We start from the raw sequence: 19,884 nt of genomic DNA, 5'->3' as shown, positions 1-19,884 counted from the left end.
CACGTGAGAATTCAGTCACCGGTAGGCTAATGTTGTTTACCATGGCAGCTGCGGAGCCAAAGAGGATTTTTGGCGAAAATCTATTTTTTAACCCCCTGGGATCGACAATCGCACTGGCGCGATAGGCTCGCTTTTTTTCTTAAGTGCAAAAGAGTTTCAAAATACTCTGTTGACTTTGATCTCTTAATTACGGAGAGCGCGCGTTATTCAAACGCAAATAATCTGAGGCGATCCACGCAAACCTGAACACCCACAATCAGCTGGATAACACACATCTATCTAAGTAATAATAATCCTGGAAAATTTACCTCAGAAGTGCTTGGAAGTATTATTTCGAGGACCAACGGATCCAGCTGAGAAATAGGTCAGTTCTATTTGCTTTGTTCTAATCGCAATAGTGTCTGTAAGTTACACGCAAAAAGACACGCGTTTCTAGTGTGTGAATGAATGAATGAAATCAATGAATGCACAGATGCGTGCTGTTGTGGAGCTAACGTTACTACTGCTGGAACAAATACTGTTTCAAAATGAATCATTGCTTTTCACAAAAAATATTATTTATATTATATTTATTTGTTGTTAATGTTCTGTATGCATACCATAATGTTATATGGTAACTAACTGTACGTTTTCAATAAATTAACCTAGTATTTTATAGGTTAAAATAGACACAAAATCTCGTTTTTATTCATTCTACTGGTAGTCCGTTTTGCTCAAATACAAATAAAGGCCTGTCTCTAATTATGGCCTCCTTCCAATAAAGGCCTGGGCCGCGATGCGCTTGAGTAAAATAAAGGCCCGGGCCTATATTTGAGGATTTACGGTATGTATGGTTTGCAAAAATGAGAACTGCTGCGTCTGTGTGTAGATGAGAGAAGCAAAGTGTGTGTGTGTTGTGCACACGCTACATTATGGCCAAGCATGAGCCCTTAAAATAGCATCTGAATAACACGCCGCTGACTTTAGACGAGGTTTCTCCTGGTCTGTGGCGGGATTGTTTTCTGAAACTGCAAAATAGCACCAGGGAACGTTTGCGCCGGAACACGCCTCCTCTTTTCGCTGAACCGCCCCCGGGAGCGCAAGTTCATTCCCTAATTTACCGACGTGCGTCTGTGGAGGGAAAAGTCCGCTGTGCGTCGGGTGTAAAATAGGAATGATACATGCGTCGCTGTACGAAGTCAATTGCGCTGGGTGAGAGATAGGGCCCATAGACAGTGGGCCTCCCTTTTGACACAGCTTACCCAATGGCGATGATGCCACTTTTCGTCCTCCTCCGCCTCAAAATCAAAATCATTGTGATGTTTGGCGAACTTTGCAGAGGCCTATATATCGCAGAGGTTACGGAATAGGCCTAAAAAAGTTACGGAATGCAGCTTTAATGACTACAATAGTAATTTCTCGCTAGAAATGACATCATAAGTGGAAAACATTTATCAAAAATGTACATTTACACACAAACTGACGACCAGCCACAACTTTCAGACGCCGTCTTTATGTTTCTAGCTCAACTGTCACAGAAAGGAAAGCACAGGGTTGTGGGATATCAAAGACGGCAAAGGATGCATCTATGCTGCCTTCAAAAACCCATCAGATGAAGGAATCTCAGGAGACGGGAAGTGAAACATGATTTACCCCGTTTGCATATTCAAGGTGTATACACACAGTCTTCCTGTGAGTTGACATCAATCTTTATGATTGTCAGACACGAATAACTAGAAATGTTGAAGTCAATGGGTGTTTTGATTACCAACATTCTTTAAAATATCTTCTTTTGTGTACACCAGGATATACAGGTTCAAGAATTCGTACAGGAAACAACTTGAGGGTAAGAAATGACAAACATTTGTATTTTTGGGTGAGCCATCCATAAAATATTAGTTTTTTACTTGAATAAAATAGCCTAATAAAATAAATGTTAGATGAAACAAAACAAAAATGTAAACTTTTTTTATTTCGTTTTTATTTAGTTTAATCTGTACTATAACTATAACTATATTTAGGCTATTATATATTTTAAAATGAATTTAAGTTTTAGTAATTTTATTGTATTGTTGTCATTTGTATTAGTTTTTTTAAATGTATAAAACGAATAAAAATGACAACACAACAAAATTACTAAAACGTTAATTCAGTTTAAAATGAAAAATATAAAAATAAAAATGTCAAAATATTAATTAAAACTATAATAGGATCTTACTAAAATAACACTGGCATCACGCAAACTTTCCATATTGACATATGTCTAATTTGATGAGCTTCTACCGAATGGCAGATGATATTAATTAATATTTGATTAAACATGATTTTGGACATCAAAAGATAAGAAATCTTTTCTCCTCACTTTCATCAAAGGTGCATGTTTTGCTATACTATTCTCGATTAAAGTAATTGCATTTTTTTATGATTTAATTACATTTTTGACTTCATGGTTAAAACACATTTTTAAGCTTGATCAACCAGTTATTAGTGTAATGTTGAGCAATGATGAAAGAATTATTACACTGAATCTCCACTGACTGAACCTCCTCTAATAAGCTGTAAACCACCTCCCATTAGAGTCCTATATATCTCCATCACCATCAGAGGACGAGGTTCATGAAAACACAAGACGGCAGATTCACCAGCAAGAAGCACGAAACCAAAGAGATCACGAGTACAAGAGAAGACATGTACAGTCAAGGGCCGACAATCGGGACAATAAACCCCTCATTCAGTGGCGCTCCAGATGAGAAGGATCCATCACAGCCCAGGATGGGTCCGCCTGTGCCAGGCATGCCTCTATATCCACAAGGTCCAGTTCACACCGGGGTCACGGTTCAGCCCACTGTGTTCATGACCTCCACACCAGCGCCCGTTAATTTGCCGGATTACTTGTGCTACTCCATCTTTACTCTGGTGTGTTGTTGTCTCCCACTGGGAATCGCTGCCGTCATCTACTCTATCTCTGTAAGTATTCGCTCTCACTTCATATATATCTTGAGATATACACTGTAAAAAATGTACCGTAGAATTAACAGGCAAAAAAGTTGCCAATAAAGTCCTTTAAAAATATTGTTAATTGCTGTAAAATGTATAGTATAGCTTAATATAGCTAGAGATAATGCACTTTTACACAATTTAACACTTTATAGAATGTGATGACAAAAGGTTTTATCGAGTTGATCTTTGTGAACATGTTGTGATGCAGTGATATTTGCATAAACTTTAATTACATTAATGACTATCTACTAACCGAATGCTGGGAAACCTTACAGTCATATTGCAAATGAAACTTGTCATTTCCTGCAATGATGAATTAGGGATGGGTTACGAAACCCGGTCCCGGGGCTAAATTATTAAAGTATGCAGTAACGCAGGTTTACACGGGGAAAATGTGCTTTTCACTTCTCCCATAGTGTATGATTGCAGAAAACATATATATGTTTGTACTGAACATTGATGGAGCAACAGATTTTGTGTGAAAATAAATCACAAAAGTGGTTTATTTTGTTTAAAAATCTTATGAATGAATGAGGTGGCAAGACACACGGGGTAATATGTAAAATAATATGTTTTTAAAAATTAATACTTGTTAAAAGCAATCACTTTAGCAAAGTGTGCACCTTTTTCTGTTTATTTTGATAAAATAATTCATTTTTGTTCAATAAATATACTGTCATTAAAATATGTTAATATAAAAATATATTTTAAAAATACATTAAAAAGTAAAGATTCTGAAAGCATTGAATGAGATCCCATAATAATTAAACATAGATTTACAGTTGTAACATTAAATCTTTTTATTATATGATAGTATCATATATATATACACTCACCTAAAGGATTATTAACACCTGTTCATTTTCTCATTAATGCAATTATCTAATCAACCAATCACATGGCAGTTGCTTCAATGCATTTAGGGGTGTGGTCCTGGTCAAGACAATCTCCTGAACTCCAAACTGAATGTCAGAATGGGAAAGAAAGGTGATTTAAGCAATTTTGAGCGTGGCATGGTTGTTGGTGCCAGACGGGCCGGTCTGAGTATTTCACAATCTGCTCAGTTACTGGGATTTTCACACACAACCATTTCTAGGGTTTACAAAGAATGGTGTGAAAAGGGAAAAACATCCAGTATGCGGCAGTCCTGTGGGCGAAAATGCCTTGTTGATGCTAGAGGTCAGAGGAGAATGGGCCGACTGATTCAAGCTGATAGAAGAGCAACTTTGACTGAAATAACCACTCGTTACAACCGAGGTATGCAGCAAAGCATTTGTGAAGCCACAACACGCACAACCTTGAGACGGATGGGCTACAACAGCAGAAGACCCCACCGGGTACCACTCATCTCCACTACAAATAGGAAAAAGAGGCTACAATTTGCACGAGCTCACCAAAATTGGACAGTTGAAGACTGGAAAAATGTTGCCTGGTCTGATGAGTCTCGATTTCTGTTGAGACATTCAGATGGTAGAGTCAGAATTTGGCGTAAACAGAATGAGAACATGGATCCATCATGCCTTGTTACCACTGTGCAGGCTGGTGGTGGTGGTGTAATGGTGTGGGGGATGTTTTCTTGGCACACTTTAGGCCCCTTAGTGCCAATTGGGCATGGTTTAAATGCCACGGCCTACCTGAGCATTGTGTCTGACCATGTCCATCCCTTTATGACCACCATGTGCCCATCCTCTGATGGCTCCTTCCAGCAGGATAATGCACCATGTCACAAAGCTCGAATCATTTCAAATTGGTTTCTTGAACATGACAATGAGTTCACTGTACTAAAATGGCCCCCACAGTCACCAGATCTCAACCCAATAGAGCATCTTTGGGATGTGGTGGAACGGGAGCTTCGTGCCCTGGATGTGCATCCCACAAATCTCCATCAACTGCAAGATGCTATCCTATCAATATGGGCCAACATTTCTAAAGAATGCTTTCAGCACCTTGTTGAATCAATGCCACGTAGAATTAAGGCAGTTCTGAAGGCGAAAGGGGGTCAAACACAGTATTAGTATGGTGTTCCTAATAATCCTTTAGGTGAGTGTATATGTATATATGTATGTATATATATATATGTATGTATATATATATATATACAGTATATATATATATATATATATATATATATATATTAAATATGGTTTTATTATGAATATGGTGATTATCTCTCAGATGGACACCCAACTTAATATTGCTATGATATTTCCCATCTGAATCTAACCATATCATGTCAATAAATGTAAAAGTTAGTCAGCTGTTGATTATCATGTTAATTATTGGTTAATTAGTCGCAGCTGAGGCGCCTTTTACTCCAAATACTATACTTTACATATTCTTCTGCTATTGAAAAACTGTTGCTTTCATTATCTTGAACAAAACTGAAAATCACTAAGAAGACCTTTGTCTCAAAATATAGTCAATAATTTTAGCGATTATCATTTGCTACTTAAATCTACAACATTTTAACATATTAGATCAAATTAGTGCAGAATCGAGTCAAGGATCAGACAAATTTCCACATGCATCTTGAAAAGCGGATGTTTTAGATTAGAAAGTGATGTTGCAAGTTTTTGTGCCATCTAGTGGTTTAGAGGAAAGCAAAATCAATGACATTACAGAATGAAAAATGCAGATTTTTAGTGTGAAATAAAACATGCATTGACAGTTTGATTGTTTTTTGCAGACTCGAAATGCTAACATGGCTGGACAGCAAGATTTAGCAAACAAGTCCTCCAGAACGACACTGATCCTGAACCATTTCGCTGTCGGCATCGGCCTCGCTGCCCTCGCAATCTACATACTGATCATCCTCCTCTCACTGCACAATAACGGCTTTTTTTAATGCTGTATTCTGCTTCACATGCAGCTAATCATTATTTTACCAAAGAAATGACAAATCACAAGTGGTGTGCGTGAAATTATTTGCATTTAAATGTATTCAATGTATTCTCTTGATTAATGTATTTTATTTATTTATTAATCCGTTTTTATGAATCTTTATGAATCTATTCATTTAATCATCTTTCTTTATGTTGCATTATTTTATTTTTCTTACATGTTATTGATTTCTTTAATCATTTTATATATTTTCTACTATTTGCTCTGATAAGTTTGTTTGTTTCCAAATGTAAGATAAGACATTTTCCATCAGAATTGATTATGTGATGTACCTTCGAATCAAAATATTAGGGGTTAGAATCTTTTGGTACCTCACGATTCGATTCAAAATCCCACTGAATGAAATGTGAACCTTGAAGTGTAACAGTTTAGAAAGTCGATATTTGAAATTTGTGAATCGATGCGAATCGGTAGAGAATCGCGATTCATATGTGAATCAATTTCCCCCCTATAAAATATGTGTTTCCATCTCTGCAGACATGAGATAATGCAAGATCTGCCACATTTTCTTAAAGGTCAAAAAAACCCCTCGGTCAGGCCGACCTAGCCGTTACACCAACTACGACATAATGGATAAGTCTGTTTGACTTTTTCTTATCAGACCAAAACATATACGTTTAGGAGGACTTAAGTTTCCTGTATATTCGTTGCTCTCCACTTCTGCTTCTTCTCTTCTACCTCTCCTTTAATGCTGCAAATATCTTACTTCTGTTAGGTCTTTCTTTCTCTATAATCTGATTTTCACAATCTTCATCTGTTAGATTCAACACTCTGGATTTTATTGTAAACTATTAATTACTTGATTAATTTGTTTGTCTCTATAATTTCAATTATGGTTAAATCCCCCCCACCCCCAATACATTTATTATTCCTTATTCAGATTTGATCCTTGACATTGCTTGTCTGTCTGGATCTTATTGCATCAACAAGTATTTTCGACCTTTGAGGAAATAATAAATATAATAATAATAAATTATTGTTTTTATTTAATGCTGTCAGTTGTGTATTATTGAAGTAAGGCAGACTGGTTACTGAAATCAAACTTGCATGGATGAGCACAATAGATGTTTTCCACACGTCTTGTAAGATTTGACTTGTGTGCCATCTAGCTGTATGTTTTGAGTTTGTGTTCTTTTTTACCTTGTGTTTTTGGTTTATAAAATGTCTCTGTATGATTCCATGTTTTGGACTGTGACTCTCACACAGTTTAGTGTACTACTACAGTAAAATGTCCATCTTAAAGTAAAGCCTTATCTGTTTTTTTTTTTGTAATTCAAATATTTAATGCACTCAGAAACTTTTGTACTCTAGAAAAATTAACACAGAAATTACTACCCTGTTTCTATAATTCATACCTCAGTACTTGAGAGTGAGGCAATAATTACATATTATGAAAATAGTAGGGCTGTCAAACGATTAATCGCGATTAATCGCATCCAAAATAAAAGTTTGTTTTTACATAATATATGTGTGTGTACGGTGTATAATTATTTTCTATATATAAATACACACACATGCATGTATATATTTAAGAAATATTTGCATGTATATACTGTGTATATATATTTATATTATATATCATTTATATTATATATAAATATTTTATATATAAATAACACATTTTTCTTAAATATATATGCATGTGTGTGTATTTATATATAGAAAATAATTATACTCCATACACACACATATATTATGTAAACACAAACTTTTATTTTGGATGCGATTAATCGCGATTAATCGTTTGACAGCCCTAGAAAATAGATATAAATATTTGTATTTATAGATCTGTATTTACAGTACACAATGCACAAATCTGTACATAAGTCTTCTGTTCCAGATGTACCACTTTATTATTACTATTTCTTAGTCTTATTTAAATGTTCTGCGTCTAAATTTGTGTCATATATGTATGTATATATGTACCCAGAACTCCTGAAAAAAACAAATGACTTGTATTTGCGTACACTTGGCAAATAAATCTCATTCTGATTCTGAAAAATGTGTCTTTAACAGTTTTTGGTACTTAAAATTTTAGTTTGAAATCCATACCTGTGGCTGTAAGAAATTAATTGCTTACATTTCATCTATTTTTATCACTTGAATTCATATAGGCTATAATCAAGACAGCACAGTGGCTGCATTGTCAGCTCACAGCGAGAAGGTCTCCGGTTCGGTTCTCCGTGTGTCAGTGTGGGTTTCCTCCAGGTACTCGGCACAGGTAAATTGCCGATACTGAAGAGTTTGTGTATGAGCCTTGGGCCATCCGTCCAGGGGTGTGTTTCCCGTACAACGACGTAACTCGCTGCTGAACTACAACAGTACGATGCATCGTTGAAGAAATCAACTAGCGAGTCACGACTGTTTCCCGAAACCGTATTGTCGCAAATTGGTCGTTCAACCATGTTGGTTAATGATGTCACGCCGGTGCTGGAGTAATGACGTCTTGGTTACGTATGTAGCCCTCGTTCCCTGAGGGAGGGAACGGAGACGTTACGTGACGTCACCAACGTATTTGGGATCACTTCAGGGAGTCCTAATCATCTCAGAGTGTATACAGAACGAGCTAATGCACATTGGCGTGCGAGATTTGCATTTCGCGCCCCGCAGCGCGGGTAGAAATATAAGCCTTGCCCGTCAAACCAGACAAGAACTTACAGGCCTTGGACAGGAACCGTAGATTACCCCGCCAGGAGGCAGCGGACACCGGACACAGTTGCACCGCGATGGCCCGCTTCACCAGGGGGATATCCATGTACCCCTTATCTGCCCCGACATCGAGGGTCGTGAGGAGGGAGGAGGTACTAGAACGGCTTCTGGCAGAATAAGGTGCCGTCATAGACTGTAAAAAAATATGGACGTAGTGTCCGTGACGTCACCCGTAGGTTTCTGAAGGGCATTTTTGAAGTCGGTCGGTCGTCGCCATCTTGGCCTTGCGTCACTCCCGGATAACAGAAAATGGGCAAAGAGGCGGGGCGTGAGTGGAGCTGAGGAGCCTGGCACGCTCGCGGCTCACCGCTCGACGTGATCGAGTTAGCTCAGGCTTGGGAGGTAATGCTATATGCTACTGAAAGTACCCTATGGAAAGTACCAAGTCTGCGACTGCACAGGGCCTCGCGCTAAAGTGACAGTTGATGATGTAAAGCAAATTAAAAGTTCCTGTTTTTGCCCTTCGAAATATTATAATAGTTAAAAGACATGGCTACAAGTGAGACTGTGTATCGTGATTCTGTACTATTCTGCTAGTTGAAAATGTATTATGCAGTAACTATTCTGAGAGAGTGTGTGTGACAGTGATTTATGTGCATAACAGTTACATGTCAGTCACTCTTTTTTATAGTCTATGGTCCGTCAGCGCGGCATCGCTCGTCAAGTTCGTAGAGAGCTTAATCAGTCCATTTTAAATTCTGATTTTGTCCGCCTCTCAAATGGGTTAAACCATAGATATATTACCTATGAAGTTCAAGTAAATGCGATAGAAATCCGCGCTCATTCAAGGATTTATTGCATGGATGGAGAAAGCGCCGACACCTGCATGACTTCATCTGACGGTACATAAGCATATTATAATCTAGCCTATCTGTTCCGTGAGAGCAGAACGAACGAGCCTTTATAGGCTATAGACCTTTTTTAAATCTGAAAACTCCAAAAAGCAACGAAATTGTCAGACATCCATTAGTGCATGTTCACAGAGGAAAACAACTGAAATACAGCGCTGGTTGTTCTCTCGAACGATACTCGACGACAACGACGGAATCCAAAGCCGTGGGCTAAGTAATGGGTGTATTAAATTGTATGAAATAATCCCGAAAAAAGCACAAACACTGCAGAGATGGCAAGTTCAGCAGCTAAAATTTGCTGAGGTGAAGTGAGTAGTGACGCGGCTAACAGCAGACAAACGGCTAGCATTGACATCAGCGGGAATCCACCTGTCACTCAAAAGTGGACACAACCTTAATTATGCAGAACTTTAAATATTAATCAACTAAACGGATGAGTTATAAAAAAAAATCACCCCCCTCACAGTTGTCATGAAGGGCAAAATTAACTGTATAGACCAAAAAAACATACAGACACCAGGCTGTAAACACGTTTTTTTCTGCTGTAAAATTTGGCATTTTAACATGGGGGAGATGCAGATTTGACTCACTTTTGACACCAGCCTCAAGCGGCCAGTCAACGAATTGCAGTTTAACTCACTTCCGTGTTGGTTTCAAGAGAGAGACGGGGAGGTTGCTGCTTGGGTGCCGTCCACGTTCTAGTTCCTCATGTACCTCTGGGAAGAAAGGCACCAGGGTGGCTCGTCCAACCTAGAAGCTTCAGGACACGGTGGAGGATTCCACGCGAGCCCGACCTTTTCGGCGGCCTGGGATAACATAGCTGTCAACTCTGGGTCCGTCTCGTGCAACGCCACTCTCCCAGAAGGAGGCAATACAGCCGAGTCTTCATCCCCAAAAGACTGAAGCTTCCCCTGCGATGCTGCGATCGACATCTGATCATCAGCTGGAGCCCGAAGGAAACGACCATGAGAGGGACCAGCGCGCTCCAATGGAAGCTCCACGGCTTGCGGTGTTAGAGAGGCGTGAGGGGCCCACGGAGGCTGACTCGGCGAGGAAGCCCTCACGGTGATCCTCAGGTCACCCTGGCTAAGCGCCGAAGTAGCCCTATACTGGGGACCAGAATAGGATCTAGATCGGGGCATAGACGAGGGGACTCCACCTCCATTGAGGTAAGCAAGTCTCGACCTTAAAGGAGACATATGATGCTTTTAAATCGTTCCTTTTTACATATAAATCATACATTTGTAGTCTATATAAAGCAGAACTGCAATGCTTGGGTCTGAATTCCTCATTATTATAGCTCCACAGGCCCCTTTTCTACCCCTTTTCTGATGTGCGTCTGAGAGCAACTCGTTTTGGTGCGGTCTCTTTAAATACAATTGAGACACTTCATACCCCGCCCCCTCTCCAGGTGACACTCGGTTCAACTCCACCCCGTTCGGCCATTTTTGTAGTTTGATAGCAGAGATACGATTATCTAGCGGCACAGAAACTTTTTATTCACACGTTATTAACAAAATGTCAACAACGGAAGACTTGTCCAGCCAGCCTTACATGTTCGAGCCAGAGTCGGAGCCGGAGCGAGATGAAAATGAAGACGACGAACCTGCAGAACAACGTCTTCATATGGATGTATCGCAATGGTGTGTTACTGTATTTACACATGAAACTTTGGTCTTCCGACCTTTTACCACCGTGTCGATTTATTTTGATTAATATGTGCGAGGGAGAGAGAGCAAGACAGCGTCTAGTTTGGAGACGGTGAAGTCTTGTTTACACTTTCGCTTGGCTCCGAAGAGAGAGAGAGTGCGTGCGTGCGCGCGCCCGGGTCTCTCTCTCTGCTCGTTCTTTCAGTTAAACATGCGCCCTGTCACAAGCGCAGCAGTTCATCTACATTAGACGGTGTAATGAAGCGTGTGGGTTACTACATCCAACAACCCAACATTTTAACTTACCCTCTCGTAACTTCTGCATCTTTTAGCTTGGACTACAAAATTGCAGCTAGAAATAAAAATGGCGGATTGCTCGAAGTGTTGGGCTGGAAGTCAATGTCCTTATTTGGCAGTTCCGCTGCAAATACTGTGACGTAATAGTTCACAAAACGTCATAGATAACAGAAAAATCTGAATAGGTTGAAAAATAAGGCCAAAACAGAATATAAAGATATCAACGAAGCACCTGAAGAGAATAATTTCAACTTTTCTGTACTTCTAAACACTCCAAATATACAACAAAATGCATTTAAGTGCTAAAAAAGTGGATTTAGCATGATATGTCCCCTTTAACACCAAGATAGACATGTTCCCGCAGTGAGAACATGTACTATCCATAAAAGCAGCCTCAGTGTGTTGAATGCCCTAACACGTGAGGCAACGATTGTGACCGCCAGCTGGCGCCAGGGAACGACTGGAACCAGAAACGCACAGGTGGAATGACATCCTGAAAAGGATGCAGTGTCACACCCGTGAAGGTCTTTTAGGGAAAAACACTCTTTTAATATAGGGCTGAGACACCCAGGGATGGCCGCAGTGCACAAGCAAGGAATAATGCAGCCAGTTGTACACTTTTAAAAGGAACGCCCTCCAGACCGACACAATGAAATTCACAGTTCTGTGAAAACAGCAGTTGTTTGAACTATATGCTCGCGGCTACCGCTGTACGCACCGTAACACCAAGAAAAGAGAGATCCAAAGCTTGTGAAGTCTGCAGCACTCTTGGAGAGAGAAATGTTCACAACTCGGCTCCGAAGTGAAAGACAAAGGTGTGTGCATCCGCTTCAGTATTGATACCCGTGCTGCAAAATCTCGCACGCGAATGTGCATTGGCTTGTTCTGTATACACTCGAAGATGATTGGGGCTCCCTGAAGTGATCCCAAATACGTTGGTGACGTTGACGTAACAGAATCTGTTTGAGATCGAATTAACGCTAGATGTTTTGCTATAAATTACGGACATGGCATCTGAGGACTATTTCTAATTTTTCTCAGTTATTTTGCTATATTTTCAATCAAACAATCAAACAAGAAACTCTGCTTCTAACCACAGGTAGAGAGCTGTCGTTCAAACCACACAACTTTGCGATGCTTTTTGCGAATGTTCGTCAGAACTATGTTTTTGGGAATCGCAGACTCGTTGAACTATGCTGACAACGACAGGACTTGTGACCATAGTTGGCAAACAATGCTTTTTTCGGGAAACACTCCCCGGGTTGTTTCCCATGCCTGTAGCCTGGGATGGTGGGTTAGGCGCCAGTCTACCGCTACCGCTCTTTCCATTGTAGTCGTGCACTTGGTGGATTTTTTTACGCAGCGTCTTAAGTTTACTATTGATCTGCGCTTTCGATCTCGAGAAACCACGCTCGAATATTTTTTTTCCGGATTCGGTCGTACACTAACGCATCGTGTACCGTTCCACAAAGCTGGCAAATGATATCTCAGCTTCAGCGCAGATAGTAAGGTCTCCTGGTCTCTGCTTCATTCTATTTTGCTGACATTTTTTCGTTCTTTTTTTGTTGATTACGAACACAAACTTTCTTCTAAGAGCAACAAAATACCCTTTACGGCATTGGTCCTGGCTTTTGTTCGCACAGGGCGCGTTCCGGAACTGATCCCGGCAGTCATACCTAGGATATCCAGATCCACCAAAGGAGGGAGAGCATTTTCACATTTAGCTCCAAAACTCTGGAATAGTCTTCCTGATACTGTTCGTTGCTCAGACTCGCTCTCCCAGTTTAAAACTAGATTAAAGACGCATCTCTTCAGCCAGGCATTCATATAATATTTTTAATCTTACAGTTAAATCCGACCTCTAGTTCATAGACGCCAGAGGAGAACTGGCCCCCGACTGAGCCTGGGTTCTCCCAAGGTTTTTTTTTTTCTCCATTAGGTCACCTGATGGAGTTTTTCGGTTCCTTGCCACTGTTGCCTTTGGCTTGCTCAGTTGGGGATATTTGGGGATATTTAATTGAATTAATCAATCAACGATACTATTGATCAGCATAACCAAACGTGGACGTTCCACTAGAAACAAACATTGATGTATTGTTTTAATTTAATACTGTGAAGCTGCTTTGATACAACCTATGTTGTGAAAAGCGCTATATAAATAAACTTGACTTGACTTGACTTGACTTGACTTGTTACTAGGTCCCCATCCCGGCATCGATCCTGGCTAAATCTAGACTAAAGACACATCTCTTTAACCTAGCATTCACATAATACATTATAGACTTCTATAATTCAGTGTTAGGCTGCATAGATTAGGTCAGCTGGAACCGGGAACACGTCCCATAAATCCTGATGTACTCGTTACATCATAAGAAGAATGGCATCTACGCTAATTTTAGTGTCTTTGTTTATCCCGAGGTTTTCCCTCAGCCTGCCGGATCCAGGCCGTATCCAGATCTGATGAAGGACCTGCGCCTGGACCCGATGACAACGCAGTGCTGAAGTGCCAACTAGTCTCTCCCTATGGAGGATCCCTTTCCCACTCTACAGATAAAGCGTCGTCAGGAAACTCAATTCGCGTATCTACCCCGAATTGATAAAATAAAATAAAATTCTGTATCAAAAATTATAAGGAAACACCAGTACTTTGTTTAGGCTTGGTTTGTAGGGAATTCCAAACCTGCGCACATTCAAACGCACATAACTATAGAACCAATTCTTAATGCGCATGTGAACGCCATCAGCGTTTCTCACAGGTTCACGTTTAAAGTCTGTGTAGAGAGAACGGTGTCGTCTTAGCGGCCCCTAATTTAATAACAAATGATCGTTGCGACGGAAGCGAATCAATCAAAACTAACTTTAGCTGGAAAATAACTTTACTAAAGAACCGCTATAAAGCTAAAACAATCTCTGTTACCTTAAATTATACGTTTATCTCTGTAAAGCTGCTTTGAAACAATCTACATTGTTAGGAGCGCTATATAAATGAAGGTGACTTGACTTGACTGGCATCAATCCCGGGACGTGTTTGCGTTCACACAAAGGGCACTCTAGCAATTTTACGGCAATTTCCCGGGATCAACGCGCTGTGTGAAAGGGGTTCTAGAGAGGTTAAGTGGTGTGGAGAATGGATGGAAGAGTAGAAGCAATGTCCCTGTGGGAATGTTTGGATGATTCTTGCATAACCAAGAAAACACACCTCCCCATCAAGCTGTAAACCACCTCCCATTAGAGTCCTATAAATCTCCGTCACCATCAGAGGACAAGGTTCATGAAAACACAAGACGGCAGATTCACCAGCAAGAAGCACGAAACCAAAGAGATCACGAGTACAAGAGAAGACATGTACAATCAAGGACCGACAATCGGGAGAATAAACTCCTCATTCATTGGCGCTCCAGATGAGCAGGATCCATCGCGGAAGCCCTGGATGGGTCCGCCTGCATCACCAGGGTCCTATCCCAACACTTCTGGATATCCCAGCCAGCCGAACGCAGCTCAAGGTGGCCCTCAGGGCCCGTATCCCCAACAACAGCAATTTCAAACCATGTCTATATATCCACAAAGATCGAATGCAGGTCACACCGGGGTCACGGTTCAGCCCACTGTGTTCATGACCTCCACAGCGCCCGTTCATGTGTCGGATTACTTGTGCTACTCCGTCTTTACTATGCTGTTCTGCTTTTTCCCTCTGGGATTCGCTGCCATCATCTTCTCTGCCTCTGTAAGTATTCACTTTCACTTCAACAGTAATCGATTGCCTCGTAATGAATAACCTATGTTAGAAATAATGAAAATATGTTTTAATTGACAACATGCATATGATCCAATTTTTTTTTGTTAGTATATTTATTATCTTTGTTTGTAACACTGACTTTATTTGTCTGATAAAATGTTTAAAATAGAAAAACTAACTGAACTTAACTGAATGCTTCATAAAATGACCCATAGATGTTACATTTGATGATAAAAGATTTTATCGAACATGTCATATAAATACAAATAAACTGTACTGAGCTTATCATAATACAATACTAATATATATATATATATATAGAATGTGATTCATAGAATGTGCTGATAAAAGGTTTCATTGAGTTGATTTTCTACGTGAACATGTTGTGATGCAGTGATTTTTGCATTAACTCTAAATACACTTTGTGACTTTCTACAAACTAAATTCTGGGAAACCAGATGGTCATATTGCAACTGAAACTTACCAGTTCCTGTGAAATGATCTCATAGCCATCTCACCAGACAGCTAATGGATTCTCCTTTTACAACAGAGATTACAGCATAATTAGGTTTATAGCTCTGGATAACTTTGAACTTTGGAATTTCATGATCCGTGCGCTCCATCATAACCTACAAATGATGGAAAGATCCGTGACTCTGCAACCTCTCCCAAGTTACTCACTTACCTGATTGTCTGCTGGTCATTCGATCCTTTACCTGTTTAATAAAGTTCCTGCTCAATGATACCCGTGTTCCTTCTGTTCATGTATTGACAGTTTTTTTAAAACCTTTCTTTTTTTGTGTGTTTGTTTTCATAGACTCGAGATGCTAACATGGCTGGACGACAAGATTTTGCGATCAGATCCTCCAGAACGGCGTTGATCCTGAACAATCTCGCTCTCGGTTTCGGCCTCACAATCTACACAGTGACCACCCTCCTCTTACTGTGGGCGTATGGCATAATTAAATGAACACATGCTGTATTCTGCTTCAAATTCTGCTATTCATCATTTTGCAGAAGAAATTATAAGTATTTTCAAGATCTTCTGAGGAAATAATTCAATGTATGTTTGTTTTATTAATTTTTTTTTAATGCTGTCAGACTGAAAACTGTATTACCATCAATGCACTGAGCACTTATGAAACTAGATTTAATTTAGTGCAAGTTTCTTTCATTCTTTTCAATTACACATCAAAATAAAGTATTTTTAATGGAGAAAAAGGACTGAGTTTTCTTGTTTTATTGATTGATATAACAATATGATCCATAACCCAAAAGAATATATATATATATTCATGAAATACATTAAGTGTTCTGCTCATCTATTATTATACAAGGTATCAGTCTTTTCTAACAATTTATGCAAGATTGATCTGCTCATTACGGCCTTGTTAAATGTAATGTTACGTCCAAGGATGTATTCAAAATTTGCCTCTGCTATTCATACAAGGAGTGTTATTGGAGGGTATTTTTCTCTCTATTTCTCTATCTTTCGATCCCGGATGAGACACCAATTGTTACGTCTTTCCCTTCAGTTTATGAGTAAATAAATGTGTGAAAACAATAAATGTGTGGATAGATCTTGAGGATCTTCAAATCTCCAGCCCCAGAGTCACAAACAACCACACATTAGGGTAAAAAAAAAAGGCATGTCTGCCTTTTATTTTTACACTAAGCAGGGGTTCAAAAGTAACCAGGGATATTAAATAAAACATTACAAAGAAACCAAAAATACAAACGAAAGCATTACCTGGGGAGGAGGACCCAAACAAAAGAAAACAAAAATACCTCTACCTTAAGGGGATAACATTAACTATAACTACCTATACATAAAATAAAGAAAACAAAACAACATATAGCTTCCCTCACTCCTTAACCATCCATTAAACAGGAGAAAAGATATAGTTATCCTCCATCCAACGTTACCCATAGCTTTTAACTTACGATTAATGTCATCAACCCAACTGAACGTTATGACACACACATTGTAACCCAACAAGAAAGAGTGCGAAGAGCGCTAAATCATCTGGGGCTGGAGATCACAAAACCAGTCACGAGTCGCACTGGTATATTTGTGGCAATAGCCAACAACACGTTGTATGGGTCAAAATTATCGATTTTTCTTTTATGCCAAAAATGTATAGGATATTAAGTAAAGATCATGTTCCATGAAGATATTTTGTAAATTTCCTTCCGTAAATATATAAAACATGTATTTCTGTGAGTGAGTACAGCACAATCGTGAACATAAATGCACAACTTTAAAGGAGATTTTCTCAATGTTTCGATTTTTTTGCATCCTCAGATTCCAGATTTTCAAATAGTTGTATCTCGACCAAATATTGTCCTATCCTAACAAACCACACATCAATGAAAGCTTATTTATCCAGCTTTCAGATTATATATAAATCTCAAATTGATCCATGTGTAATCATAAGTAGCACAGCTCATAATGTGAAACTTATGTCAACCTTTTATTAAAGTCCGCGTGAACAGGAAGTTGCAAAGAACTTTTCTCCAGTGTTGTGACGTATTTCCAAGTGAAAGGGAATATTGAACCGAGGGCAGGGTTTCACTTTAGCGCTCCTCCTCTCCATCTCTGCTCATAGCAGACTAAAGGTTTGAGGAGTGGTTTAGTGTTTTCAACCCAAGCCGTCAAACTGATGTGATCAGAGAAGGAACGCCATTCCAGACCGGAAGCAACTTTTCAGATTTTGATAAAAGATTACCACGCCAAACAATTTTTTTCAGTGTATTAACTTGCACGGATCAATTGTTCACCACAAGACTAGTAATATGCGCTAACAAAGTAAATAGGGTCAATTTTGATATCAGGTCGATTTTAAAGATGCATGTTTTGCAATACCTGACTAATCTTGATTAAAGAAATGCATTTTAGGCGTGATCAACCAGTTAAGAATCACTGTATTGGGTGTAATGTTCAAGATGAAGTAATTATTACATTGAATCTCCGCTGAACCTCCCCTATCAAGCTGTAAACCACCTCCCATTAGAGTCCTATAAATTTGCACGTCACCATCAGAGGACAAGGTTCATGAAACCACAAGACAGCAGATTCACCAGCAAGAAGCACGAAACCAAAGAGATCACGAGTACAAGAGAAGACATGTACAATCAAGGACCAACAATCGGGAGAATAAACCCCTCATTTGGCGCTCCAGATGAGCAGGATCCATCGCAGAAGCCGCCACCATACCAGGAACACCCCAGTGCCGGATACCCGTTCCCATCGTCCTATCCCAACCCGTCTGGATATCCCAGCCAGCCGTACGCAGCTCCTGGTGGCCCTCAGGGCCCGTATGCCCAACAACAGCCGTATCCAGGCATGTCTGCATATCCACAAGGACCGTACGCAGGTCACACCGGGGTCATGGTTCAGCCCACTGTGTTCATGACCTCCACATCAGCGCCCGTTTATGTCTCGGATTACTTGTGCTACTCCATCTTTACTCTGCTGTTCTGCTGTTTCCCTCTGGGAATCGCTGCCGTCATCAACTCGTCCAATGTAAGTATTCGCTCTCACTTCAAGATCGCCACAACTTTGAAATTTGGATTTGCATTTGGAGGCATCAAAAGCAATGATGAAATTACAGAATGGAAAATGCAGATTTTAAGTATGAAAGGAAAACATGCATTAACTTTTATTTTTATTTTTAAATTGTGTTTGTTTTCGCAGGCTCGAAATAATAACATGGCTGGACGGCAAGATTCAGCAATCAGATCCTCCAGAGCGGCTTTGGTCCTGAACAATGTTGCTCTCGGTATTGGCCTCGCAACCTACGCAGCGACCACCATCTTAGTACTGTACACGTACGGCGTATTTCGATGAACAGATGCTGTATTCTGCTTCAAATGCAGATTGGAAATTACAAGTATTTTCAAGAGCCTTTGAGAAAATAATCTATTGTATGTTTACATTTTATTTCTAATTTATTTAATGCTGTCCGATTGAAAACTGTATGACTATCAATGCACTGAGCACTTATAAAACTAAATTTCATTTAGTGCAAGTTTCTTTCATTGTTTTAAATTACACATCAAAATAAAGCATTTAAATAAAGAAACAAAAAACACTTGGAGTGTTCTGGTTTTAATGAGATGTATATGTATATATGTATATACTCTGTATGATTTATAACCCAAATGAAAAGTTCTGATTGTTCATGAAATACATTGTTTCTGCTCATGTATTAATATAGAAGGTAGCAACATTATCAAGTTTGATCTGCTCAATACGGCCTTGTTAAATGTAATGTACACGCATTTGCGAACAGTCTCATAAATAAAGCTCATATTTTTTTCATATCAAGTTTTCCTAGATATCTGACTGGATATTGTCATATGCTGAGATACAAAAGGGAGAAGGATCTATAAAATCAGAATAACAAAACTACTCGGGTTTCTCAGAAATTAAAAAAAACGAGAACAGAACAACCAGTAAACATTAATGCGGACATAACAGACAACTAAACAGGACCAAACCCATTGCTTAAATACACTGAGTAAACAAAGGAGCGAACGAGATAATTAACGATTAACAGGTGAATGGGATGGTTCATTGACACACTGTCAAGCAAGGTCAAAATTATACAGGCAAACAAACTGAACACAAAGAAAACCGAGACAAAATAGAACCTATCTGTAATATGGAAACATGTTTGTTCATATGATCTGTAATCAGAAGTAGCACAGCTCATAATGTTATTTCTAGTAAAGAAAAAGCTGAGCATTTTATGGTTGT

The 19,884-nt window shown here is 39.3% G+C and overlaps 1 protein-coding gene across 1 annotated transcript; it reads left to right on the top strand.

The window, feature by feature from the left end:
* Positions 1-1,764: 1,764 nt before the first annotated feature.
* On the top strand, positions 1,765-16,092 carry LOC307150140 (uncharacterized protein; the record flags this gene model as incomplete). The annotated part of the gene is made up of 3 exons (XM_079856995.1): positions 1,765-1,825; positions 14,619-15,110; positions 15,940-16,092. The coding sequence occupies exons 2-3, from the start codon at positions 14,658-14,660 to the stop codon at positions 16,090-16,092; spliced, it is 606 nt and encodes a 201-aa protein (XP_079713121.1). The 5' UTR covers positions 1,765-1,825; positions 14,619-14,657.
* Positions 16,093-19,884: the final 3,792 nt, after the last annotated feature.

Source organism: Squalius cephalus, assembly GCF_949319135.1.
Source record: "Squalius cephalus genome assembly, chromosome: 22".
Lineage (NCBI taxonomy): Eukaryota > Metazoa > Chordata > Actinopteri > Cypriniformes > Leuciscidae > Squalius > Squalius cephalus.
The sequence above is the reverse complement of the archived record's forward strand: the minus strand, read 5'-3'. Positions and strand labels throughout refer to the sequence as shown.